Raw genomic sequence first — 12,737 nt, 5'->3', positions numbered from 1 at the left:
CTCAGGGCGGCAGGGCCGTGGGGGGTAGTTTGGCAAGGAGTGGGAGGGGTGGCAAGCGTTACCGTAACTTCAGCTGGGGTTCTGAAGGATGTGGGTTTGCCTAGAGCTCAGGGTGGCACGAAGCTGGCGTTTGTGCCATGTGCACGAAGCTGGAGATACCAGGTCCGTGAGGTGTCTCTCGGGTGAAGTTTTAGTATGGGCTTTTGTCGGTTAGAGCTGACAGGGTTTCTGCCGTTTAAATTCTATATGAAAGCATGCTAGAGTGCTTGGCCAGTTGGTTTGTTTGGGTTGGCTTTTATGAGCAAGCCAGTCATTAATTCATATACACACACACATACGTATATAAAAATAAAAGCTGGAGATTTGTAAATGCAAATAGATGTGCTTTCATTTTGGTATGTATGCCATCTTTTTATGGAAGTATATCTATCTCTACCTATGGACATACATGTTTAGAAAGCAGAATTTAACACACAATTTTTACTGTGTCCACACAGTGTGACTGTTGCTTATTGAAACTTAGGCTGACAGACTTATAAATAGTATCTTGTTGTCTTGTCTCTTTTTCATAGTGCTTGATCTGTAACACAGGAATCTTCCAGAATGCTGGAGTCCTATGTAACTCCTATTTTGATGAGCTATGTGAATCGCTACATCAAGAACTTGAAGCCTTCAGATCTGCAGTTGTCACTCTGGGGAGGAGATGTTGTACTTAGTAAACTTGAATTAAAGTTGGATGTACTTGAACAGGTATGTAATGTTTACAGGAGTTACAGTCTGTGTCTTTGATTTGAAAGTTGGCTAAAAAAATTTACGTTGGGCTGCACAGATAAATGTTCATTTAGTACACACTTTTTTTTCTTCTTTGTGCAAGTCTTATTTTTCTCTTGCATTTAGCTATTGTATTAATTCTGTGGTATTTGCTTTGTAATGAAGGGTAATTCTTTGCGTACTCTATAAGTTATGGGGTGTGAAGAGAAAAGCTGTTATAGGGATATTTCTTCTTTCAGTAACCATTGTTTTACAGTACACACATTAACTAAAGTGCTTTTCCAGTCCTACTTACTAATTGCATATGGTAACTAATTCAAAGTGTCACAAAGTAAAGTAGGATCTCTTTTTGTAATTATGCATACTAAACACAGATTTGTGTTCACTATTGTTTTATGACTCCAGTTTTCATCATTCCAGTTGTCCCTAAACTCAGAGTAATTGAAGGACAGATTTGATCAGCTAGTTTGGTTAAGCCTCTGATCTAATCCACACATAACTTCGCTGTAAAAAGACAAGCTTGACCTAGTAAAACACTTGATACAGAATTTGGAGTCTGCTGTCAGTATGAACGGGTTGAGTCTTCATGGAGGGACCATTTCCTTTTATGCTTATCTGAGTTGACAACTTAAGGAGTTGAGTGTGGAAGACAGATAAAGCTGTTTTCTGTTGCGCACAGTATAGCGAGGCTTAGCTAGAGTCCTGTGTCCAGATGTAGTCCAAGAGAAGGAGCTGAGAGAGAAGCAGCAAAAAATAATATGAGGTTTAGACAACATGACCATTGAAAGAAGAATAGACAGGGAATGTGTTTTCAATTTTGAATAAAATAAAGTGAGATAGAATAGGGTAAGAGCCTCTTTATCAGGGGACACCTTTGAAAATGTGAAAGAAATATTTATAGCTAATTAAGTATCTTCTGGAAGAGGAGAAAGTCTTTCAAGAGATCCTGTTCTATTTTCTGTGCTGCTGTAAAGAGCCCTGATTTGCCTTTCTTCAAGTATATGATGGCCTGTGTATTTTCTCGCAAGTCTTCTAGTTTCTCATTTTCTTGGTATAGCTTGTTCATATAGCTGATGTGGATACTAGGCTTCAGTTGTGTCGGATGTGTTTCTCCTGTGAATATTCAAAGCCTTTTTTAATGTATCTATTGTGGAATCAAAGAAGGTTTGGTCAGAAAGGATTTCTGGAGGCCATCTAGTCCAACCTCCTGTTCTGAGCAAGGTTGTGGTCAGCATTATGTCAGATCAGCTTGTGGTTTTCTCCAGTTGAGTCTTGAAATCTCCTGTCTTGGTTGTGAAAACCTCCTCTCTGGGTAAACTGTTCTGGTGCTGTACTGTGTAGAAAGAAAGTTTGTCCTAGTAAAAAATGATGACTTGGGAAGGATATATCAAACTTGCTATGATACCTGGTGCTATTAGAATTTTCCTGCCATCACCTATGTTGTTGCCTTTCAAATAGTTGCAGTTTGCTGGTAGGTGGTCCCTGGCTTCATCTTTGTCTGCCAATGTATCAGCTGGGTACTGAAATACCCGGCGAAATCTGTTAATGCCCTGACTTTTGTAGAGGCAAATGTTGCCGTTCATACCAGTTCTCGTGTCTGATCAGCTGGAATGGGGATGTGAACATGCAATGAAAGCAAAATATATCTCAGATTAATTTTTTTACAGTATGTGGCTTTGTGTTTATGTGAAGTGTAGAATTACTATTCTTTGGAACTTGCCGGTACCCACAGACTGTATTTAGGGTGGCAGTGAGCTCCCTCAAAACCTGAAGTCTTTCAAAATTACAGTATATATTTTTTGGGGGGTTCTTTGCCTGGCTGGATTCATAATGTTCCAAGTTGGTCTCTAACTGCTCTGCTCTTCTAACATCCTTTCTGTCCTGTGCTATTATCCACAGCCTGCTTCCTTGCTCCTTATCTAGCATGAATGCAGCCTTAATTTCATGCTTTAGGCTTTGGATATGGATGCACATACCACTGATATTTTTGTCTGAAGCCTTAAACTGGAATTCTCTGAAATGTTTGTGGGACTATACATGATTATTTGGGAACATTTAGCATGGGTGCCAAACTACCTGGACAAAGCACCTTGTAACTAACAGATCTGGGAACAAGCCTGTGCTTTCTCCCCTCACTCCTTGCCCTTCAGCTGATGTTAGGATTCCCACGTCATGTTGCACTCTTAGGAGCCAACCAAACAGAATCCCAAACAACAGAGGAGAAAAGAATGTAAAGTGCTGTCTGTCTTCCAGAGAAGATCTTTGTTTGGAACCGAGTTGGAACCAATACATCTTGAAATCAAATGTAACTAGTTGTTGACATAGAAGATTTATCAAACCCAAAGAGAACATTACAGTGCCTGCAAATATTTCACATGTTTTTATGTATATTTGTGTATGTTTTATATGCTCTTATTATACTAAACTAAGTGTTGTTGCAGTAATCTTAGGGTCTGTCTTTCCCCTGTTCATGTGCCACCCCCCTGCCCCTTATTTGTTTGTTTTTGACAACACCAGTTTTGTAGTGAAAGCGGAGTACTAGCTTGTACTCAGGTTCAGACTTTGAGCTATGATGTAGCTTTTGTGTCCATATTTGTGTCACTCTTTGAATAGCCAATGGTTAATTTTGTAATAATAATCTTTATTAGATTTAGTGTTAATTTTGATATTGCTTTGTTTTCCTGTGCTGGATGATTCTATTAATAGAATCACAGCATCACGAAGGTTGGAAAAGACCTATGAGATCATGTAGTCCAGCCATCAACCCAATACTCCCATAACCCACTAGACCATGTCCTCAAGCGCCACGTCTACACGTTCCTTGAACACCTCCAGGGATGGTGACTCCACCACTCCCATGGGCAGCCTGTTCCAATGCTTGACCACTCTTTCATTGAAGAAATTTTTCCTAATATCCAATCGAAATGTCCCCTGACACAACTTGAGGCCATTTCCTCTTGTCCTGTCACCAGTTACCTGGGAGAGCAGGCCAGCATCTGCATCCCTACAACCTCCTTTCAGGTAGCTGTGGAGAGTGATCAGGTCTCCCCTCAGCTTCCTCTTCTTTAGGCCAAACAACCCCAGTTCCCTCAGCTGCTCCTCCTAAGACTTGTTCTCTTGACCTTTCACCAGCTTTGTCACCCTTCTCTGGACACGCTCCAGTGTCTCTATGTCTATGCCTCTTGTCGGGGGGGGCCCAAAGCTGAACGCAGTACCTGAGGTGCAGCCTCAGCAGTGCCCAGTACTGGGGGATGATCACTGCCCTAGTCCTGCTGACCACACTAAGAAGTCTGGTCACTTCTTAGTGACTGGAAGTGACTTAGTCACCAGAAGACTGAGCATTACAAGAATAGAAGTCTTCAATAGAATGCTGAGAAGACTGAGCATTCCAAGAAATTTTCCATCTAGGCATAATAACCGGCACATTGTACAAAAACTACTTCAAGACAATATTTTGTAATTAAACTTTGAAATTAAAATTTAACTATTGTTTTATGGAAAAGCCTTTTAAGCACTTTTGGCAACTTTTTAATGTGAAGTCACTGTGGCACCAGAGGTAACAGAACCACCTATGAACTTGGTAACTAGGTTGTGTGTAGTATTTCTGTTGGCACAGTGGTACCGAAGAGGTAAGATACATGGTGAGCTCTTTCTGCTGCTTGTGTGTGTTTCCATAATATGGTAGCTTATTGTGTCGCTATTTTACATACTCAGAAGGGACAGATGAAGTGGCATTTGGTGAGAAGACAAAGGAGAACTTGATCTAAATATTGTTTTTGCTGTATTGTGGACTTTTCATGTCTGGAAGAACTTTGAAAGAAATATGAAAAATGCTCATGTACTTAAAATAATTTTAAGGAAAGGAGGACATTGAAGTGTCCTTACTGTAAGGATATTTTATGTCCCACTGGCTTACTTGTGAAATACAACCTTGATTGTGAAGAAGAGGTGTTTGAATTAATACTGATGTGGAGGAAACAGTACCAGCCTGTCACTCAGAAGTTTGTGAGAGTCTTGCATTGTAGGGCATTATGATCATTGGGTCTGTAGTCTTGCACGATGTTGGCCAGTTTTCTATGTGTCAGGCCCAGAAGTTGTTTACAGTCCTATCGTATTTTTTTGATGGATCTTTGATGTATATGTGTAAAATTTAAAATATGAAGTCTAATCAGTCATAAGTACAACACATACACTAATAACGTCAGGTAGTACTTAATGAAAGGGGTAAGATTGCACAGAGAAGTAGGAGGAATAAAAATGGTCGCTATTTTGTACGATGAACAAATTACTGAATTTGGCACGCGTTTGTTTTGCATCTGTACTGAAATAGCACAACAAAGACTTCTCTGCATTGCTGTATGGAAACTTGCTTGTGCAATAGGATAATGTCAGACAACACTTGTCACCTAAATTCCTTTGAAAAAGAACAGCTGTCTTCTAAATATGCCATGTATTTGGGTCTATCACCTTATTTTGATGGGATTTCTACTTCTGTTTCAGTATCTTACAGTTAAGACAGTCAGTTTTGTCTATTTAAATCCATCCATCAAATAGTGGAAAAAGATCTATTCTAGAATGCCTTTTGAAGTAAACTCATACACTTGTGAACACAAGTCGGAATGTAAATAGACTTGTGGTATCAATGAGTGACAAAAATTAGGTATGTGTGAGTCTGGAAAGGGAATTTATTTCTATTATTGTTAGTAGTGATAGCTTAATGTCTTGTGCATGAAAGCATTGTCTCTTAAGTTGTAATTCACAGAATGGTAGGGGTTGGAAGGGACCTCTAAAGATCATCTAGTCCAACCCCTGTTTTTTAGATTCCATATTTTTTTTGATCATTGCTGTGGGACATAACATACTTTTTACTGTATTATGAACATAGTAACAGTTGTAGCTAAACTGCCCAGTACTTGCTTTTCAGTGGCTTAATGGAAACTGTCTGGATTAATTTTGTTTGTGTTGACTGTAAGCCTAAAACTGAATTTTTAGGAGAGAGGCTTTTAGCTAAGTTCCTTCCGTCTATTAGTGAATGAGATAAAGAAAAAACACTTTGTAAAAACAAATTAACATCTTTCTTCGAACTGCTTTTGTGAGAAAGAATCTGTAACTTTCAACTTGTGGCATGGGCTCTTGAAATTGGAAGTGATGTTGTGTAAGCATGTCTGAGGTAGGAAGTTTCCCTGACATGAAACAACTTTTTTTTTTTTCTAAACTTCATTATTGAAAGCTCACTAAGCTCCAAAAACTAATTTACAAACTGAAAGCAGTACTTTGCAAAAAGCAGAGCTATAAATTTGCGTAGTTGTCTTCTCTGAAGATTTTGTCAGTGGTGAATATACTTCATCTACTCTTAGCTCTTGGATACGAGATGAACTTTTTCATAGTACCAGTAGAAAGGCTAAGGAGGTATCAGCTGTGGAATGGAGAGACTGATCCTTAAAATTCCTTCTTTTAGTAGCTGTTGTTGCGATGGTGGTGCTAGAAAGTTGATTTCCTTTTTGGGTGACTAATCAAAGGCCGTCTCAGGATGCTAACCGGTCACCGTTTCAATAGTGGTTATTTCAACTCTGAACCTATGACGTGGTGACTACTTAGAAAAATCTAAATTTTTAGTGGGCTTTCAAAACATGTCACCAAAGTTTGGTGACAGTTTCTAGGTGGTAGGCAGATAATGACATTGACTAGCTTTGTAGAAATATTCTTCAGGTAAACTTTATACTATATGGCAAGTATTAAATGCAAAATCCACTTGTCCTCCAATTTTATTCTTGTAGAACTTGTATACAGCAGGGATAGGTCTAGGGTCAAGCAGTGTAGGAAAAGAGGCTTTCTGGATCCCCTTCTAGATGTTTCTCTGAAATGCTCTAGTAACTTGCCTGTGTGACTTCAGAGCTTTGTGGACCTTCTCTATTTAACTTCCACTCATTCATAGGAGTACTGAGTCGAAGCATGTAAGTACCTAATCTGAGTTGAGATGCAAAGGTGCTTAAGCTCCAGGTTGCCCAGTTTTGCCAGGGAAATTCTGAAATTCTGAACTAAGGTTTACGTCCCTGAGTTTGCTAAGAAGCACAACAGTTAAGAACCTGGAGGTGCTGGCTGACAGCAGGCCCAGCACGACTCAGCAGCGTGACCTAACAAACCGCAACCTGGGGTGCATCACACACAGCAGGACCAGCTGGTCAGAAGAGGTGACTCTCCACCTGTATTAAGTGTTGGAGTGGCCTCACCTTGAGCACTGTGTGCTGGCTTTAGTAAGGAAAGAGTTAACTTTCTTCACAGTGGCTGGTATGAAGCTAGGTTTCTTGATTTACCCTGAGAAAACTACTAATGTCTTTGCAGTTGGTGCTTGGGAGTGCCTGCTCCAAATTCAAGGTCTTTTCCAGATTCTGATACTGCAGCTGCCTTTCCCAGTTTTCTCACTGCAGGTGGTGTGGGGGGACATACAGTTCGGACAACTGACCCAAACTGACCCAAGGCATGTTTCATTCCATAGCACATCATACTCAGTATATAGGCAGAGAATGGGCTTGGGGGCCATAAGCTCTTTCGCTATCTCTTTTGTGAACTCTTCTGCTAATCCTTTGCTTGCTCATTCGCTTGTAAGTTGGTGGGTCTGTTAGGTTTCCCTGTCATGCTCTTGCTCATGGGACTCACTTGGACTCTGCTACAATCTCTCTTGGGCTTTCTGGCTCTGATTGCTACTTGGGACCTGGCTGTGTATCATTCAGCAGGTGGTGAGCAATTGTAGTATTTTATATTATTTTAATTACTTACTATTAGTAGTATTGTTACATATTAATTTCTGTATGCATATGTAATATTCATTTATATTCAATTAGTAAGTAGTTCTCATCTCAATTTTATGTGCTTCCTTGTCTTTTCCTCCAATTTTCCTACCCTGCTGGGTGGGGTGGGGAGGTGTGTGAATGGCTGCATGGTATTTTTATTGCTAGCTGAGGTTAAACCATGACAGTGCAGTTCTGGGCCCCGCCATTCAAGAAGGATATGAAGGTCCTTCAGTGGATCCAGAGGAGGGCAACAAAGCTGGTGAAAGGGCTGGAAGGCGTGTGCTGTGAGGAGCAGCTGAGGACTCTGGCTTTGTCTGGTTTGGAGAAAAGGAAGCTGAGGGGTGACCTCATTGCTCTCTGCAGCTTCCTGAGGAGTGGATGTGGAGAGGGGAGTGCTGGTCTCTTCTCCCTGGTATCCAGTGGCAGGACACATGGGAATGCTTCAAAGCTCTGTCAGGGGAGGTTCCGGCTGGACATTAGGAAGCATTTCTTTATTGGGAGGGTGGTCAAACACTGTAACAGACTTCCTAGAGAGGTGGTCGATGCCCCAGGTCTGTCAGTGTTTAAGAGGCATTTGTACAATGCCCTTAACAACATACTTTTCAGCCCTGAGGTGGTCAGGCAGTTCAACTAGGTGATCACTCCAGGTCCCTTCCAACTGAAAAGATTCTCTTCTCATGCCATCTAGGAGACAGTCACACGTGTAGTTATCAGTGTCTAAGATGAATATGCAAACACCAGGCTATAAGCAACTCCAAGAGAAGACATCTGTTGTTTTTTCCCCATTAAAACTCTTTTATAGCCAAAAATGTCAGGATAGGAGATCAGAAAGGTAATGAGATATCATCATTGAAGCCTCATCATTAGAATACTTAGTATTGAGAATGCAGATTTAAAGTTCTGATATAATGTCAAATGATGCTTCTTTATTTTTCACTAAGCATTTTCTTTCACTACTTTAAATCTTGATCTCCAGCTGTGACCAGGTGTCTAGCCTGACTGTTCTCTGATAAGCATTCAGCACATGCTTCCCAGGAGAATCCCTGAAGCTGCTGGGGAAACTTCCATACTGTGTATCCGAAGAAGCTACCTAAACCTTGGCACCTTGTTTCCTGCTGTCTGGCTGCGTACAGCAGCTGGCTCACGGGAGGCTCTCCTGTAGAGGTGTCAGCTAGGCGTGGACTGGGTGGAGTGCCAGACTTTTGTTAGTTCTGGACTGACTTGCATGGGTTTTGTTACCTCCACATTAGGCCCTGGTGAGGAGAAGTCTGGTTTTGCCAATGAAGACTTTCATAACTTTGTATTTAGTGAGCAATTTGATGTGAATGGGGCAAAAATGGGCCAGTCTTAAGAGCACCAAGCTCTTACAACTCTAAATAGTAAAATATTTTGGAAGAAATTGCCTTGACAGGGCTTTGTCAATGTTTGTTTAATTCCGAATGTGTTCTTCGAAATAACATAGGTTGCATATCAGTTTAAGTATTTACTTTCACCTGGTTCACTTCTACTTGTCCCTTGAATAGTGACACATTTTGCAGCAGCTTCATGCGAGAGAGGTGCTTTGAAACTCTCATTTATTATCAAGGACATGGTGACCAAATGTCTTCTTTGAACAGATTAATTGTAATATAAGTGTATAAAGGCAGTTGCCAAGCCCCAAAACACACTGCCGATTTGGGGACTGAGAATAAATTGACATGTTTTGTGCTAGGACTGTACTCTTAAGTTACAAATGTGTCTTGAATTCTGATATCTCTGATGTTTCAGTAGCTGATTCACCACTATCTTTGTTGTTAGGAGCTGAAACTACCATTTACTTTTTTAAGTGGGCATATTCATGAACTTCGGATTCACGTGCCATGGACAAAACTGGGATCAGAACCAGTTGTCATCACTATCAATACAATGGAATGCATCTTGAAATTAAAGGATGGAGCTCAGGTAAGAAATGTGATGAAGGCTCTTCTAACATTGAGAGTGTGATAAGAATAATAGCCTCTGTACGTCACTTGGTTTGAATTCCTCTGAAGAATCAGGTGTGTGAAGTTGCGGTCTCTGTTATTTTCTGAGAGGCTAATACTATTATTCTCATCATGGCTAGTATCCTTTATGCTTATTTTCAATTCTTTATTAGCTGTAGCTGTGTTCTTGCAGATGTAAAAGCATGTTAATAGTGCTTTGCCAGAATTTTCCTGTGACTAGGCAAGAAATGGATTTTGAGGGCAGTATAGCATCCTGTGTGCTTCCAGCTTCTGCCTCCCAAGAAGCAGTGCTGGCTGCTTGACAGCTGCGTGTGGCACCACTGAGCACTGGGCATTTTTCAAGAGATGTAGTGCTGTTTATTACTGAAGAAGTGGTTTAAAGATCCTGGAGTGTAATTCTCTTTTTCCTTCTAGAAGTTGTAGTACTTGTTTGAGTGTACTTACAAGACTCCTTACATGCAAGGGTCTCAAAGGGCTTTTTGTTTAGTTCCTTGCAATAATTTGTCCATTGCAACGTTGGGTAGGCTCAGGGAAGACTTCCTTCTGACATAATGAAGCTGAAATAGGCAGTGGCTCAATTTTCGTTACACGTCTAATTTAATTAACAAAAAGTACTCAAGTATGTTAATGTTGAACTTGGTGGTTTTTTTAGTTAGTGTGGTGCTTGAACTTGAGAGGTTTTATGTTTAGTTTTTTTTTCAGTTTGTTTATTTTTAAGCCTTGTTCACATTTCAGTTGCAACATAGGGTCCTCCAGTTATATTCAACATCATGCAAAATTGCAATTTGTGCAAAGCTCTCAAGTATTTGGTAGGGTGCTTGATGAACTGTTAACGTTTAACATCAATAATTAGATGTAAGACAGCAAGAACACTAGAGAACACTTTGCCATTATGTTTGCTATTTCTTGTAATATTCTTTTACAGTTCTAGAGCTAAAAAGGCTTTTGTTGCCGGAGTAGAAATCTCTAGTCCTAGGTACACCACCCACCAAGCATACGCTTGCATTCTGCAGTTACACATCTGGGTGCATATGCATATACACACGTGTATACGCACCAACAGTCAAATGCTAAGTACTTTTCCAATGTTAAGGTAAGATTCTGAGGCCAGATGTTCCAGGAGAAACGAGTGTTAGAAGCGGCAAATTGCAACTAATTATAGAACTTGCAGAAAAAGACTTATAGCCCATGACTTTGTGCAACCCAGAACTAATATTTGATATTGGACCATGCAGATGGCTACTGCTGGAATGATCAGATTTCCTGCTTGTATGGTATTTGAAACTTAAATTTTGTGGGGCATACAGCAAAAGGTCAAGGGTCACAAGTGTAAAGCGCACTCAAAACAAGTATTTGTTACAGATGTTTAAGGTTCAGAGGCAAGAAAGGATTTTTCAAAATTGTAACTGACAGTTGAACAAATTATTCAGTGGTATGCACACTCAGGAGGGTAAAATTTGGGTCTGTGCCATAGAAGGATTACCTTTGACTAACAAGAATGTAAATGAAAACACTTTCAACTTGGTTTCTGAGGGTATGGTTTAAAAAGTTGACAGCTTGAGTTTTATTTTTTAAATTACTATTTGAAAGTCTTTTATAAAAAGAAAAGATTTTGACAAATTCTTGTCTTCTAACTTCCAGTGTGCCAGTGTACTTGGCTAAAACCAATTGTCACAAAAAAAATCTCCATCTTTGTAATCAGTGAATAAAACAATCTGCATGGAATAGAATATTTCTGTGGGAAACAGTAGTAAAATCAACTTTGAATTTAGCTCCAACTAGAACTGTTCTGCCAAGAACTTCATATCAGCCAAGAGCTTAATAAGCAAGAAAGTTTAGTTTAGTTCTCAAACATTTATTGGTTTGATCTAGCACTTCCTTCCTCAGGTGAAACCTCTAATGAGAATGGGCATAACTTCATCTGAGCAAAGAAGTTTCTGACCTCAGCTTAGTGTGATGCGTGTCCTTTGGAAAGGGGCTGTTTCAAAGAATAGTCATTTTGAAGATGTATGGGGATTAAAATACATGGTGTTGTTTGAAGCTGTTGTCCGGTGGACCCTACAGACTTAATGTGAGCAAAAATCACCCTTTTGATGTTTTGGTATAGTGTCAGCTCCTTGGAAATGCTTTTGTACAGCTATGCTTTATTCTTACGGATGCTGTGTTACCTGTTACTTCAGTTTCAGTGTTAGTTTGGTTGGCTTTTTTTGCTGTTTATGCTATTTAAACATAGCTGGCAGAAGTTTGGAGTAGATAGTAATGGCTCAACTTCTAGTTTTATGCTAATATTCTCTTTTTCTAAGCAGAAATAAGCTGTAAGTTCACCCAAGGATATACAAAATCCACAGTGTAGAATTAGCGGCATTTAGTGAATTCAGAAGTTTGAGCATTTTGAAGGTGATTGCTTTTCCCCTCTTATCAGGGCTTTTCTTCTTTCCCTTCTCTACAACTGATACTACTGCTTCTAAACCCAGAATGTTAAATAAATGTGCCTATTTTATAAGAAAAAGAAACTTGAGTGCATCAGGGACAGAACTTTGCAATAATTAAAGTGCTGTTCTATTGAACATGCTTTGTATGTGCTTTTTCGGTACGAATTTGGTTAATGCTGGTATTTGAAGTAGAAACTGGGTGTGAGGCACTTTACATTGCTTTTTGATGTCCGCCAGCTTAATGCAACTGTGCCGCTTTCCTCCTGAAGATACTCTTCTGCAGCACTGAGTTTTAGGTATGACCATTTATAATGTTAGCAAATCCATGACATACGTTGGTAAGTACAATTTGAAATGTGTTTGTAAACACTTAAATGTGGTTCTGAAGTTTGCTTGGCTTGTATTTATTAAGTTATGGTAACTGACTGCTGTGAGACTGTTTCTCACAAATGTTGTATATTGTTTTATAGGGTGGTTGAAGTTCCAGTATTTTATTTTTGTTGTTATTAATCCTCTGGATATTAAATCTCAGGACTTTGAAATCCCCTTGTTAAATCTCTGATACTGTTTCTCCTCTTAGTTTTTACCCTTGTCCTGTTGGACCCTTCTGAACTTCTTTCTTTTCTTCCCAAACGCTTTTTTTTTTTTTCCTTAAAGCTATTTCAAATACTTTGCTCACTTCCCTCCATGCCACAATACCCCTGTGCCCAACCCAAAGGCTTTCATAAATCCAGTCTGTGCGATTTGGAAAGGACAAGCCT

The 12,737-nt window shown here is 39.8% G+C and overlaps 1 protein-coding gene across 1 annotated transcript; it reads left to right on the top strand.

Moving 5' to 3' along the window:
- Nucleotides 1-580: 580 nt before the first annotated feature.
- On the top strand, nucleotides 581-10,945 carry LOC104507733 (vacuolar protein sorting-associated protein 13B-like). Its single transcript, XM_010149100.1, has 3 exons — nucleotides 581-750; nucleotides 9,360-9,503; nucleotides 10,780-10,945. The coding sequence occupies exons 1-3, from the start codon at nucleotides 604-606 to the stop codon at nucleotides 10,831-10,833; spliced, it is 345 nt and encodes a 114-aa protein (XP_010147402.1). The 5' UTR covers nucleotides 581-603; the 3' UTR covers nucleotides 10,834-10,945.
- Nucleotides 10,946-12,737: the final 1,792 nt, after the last annotated feature.

This window comes from Eurypyga helias, unplaced genomic scaffold (assembly GCF_000690775.1).
Source record: "Eurypyga helias isolate BGI_N326 unplaced genomic scaffold, ASM69077v1 scaffold38143, whole genome shotgun sequence".
Taxonomy (NCBI): domain Eukaryota; kingdom Metazoa; phylum Chordata; class Aves; order Eurypygiformes; family Eurypygidae; genus Eurypyga; species Eurypyga helias.
This window is presented reverse-complemented; position numbering and strand designations above follow the sequence as displayed.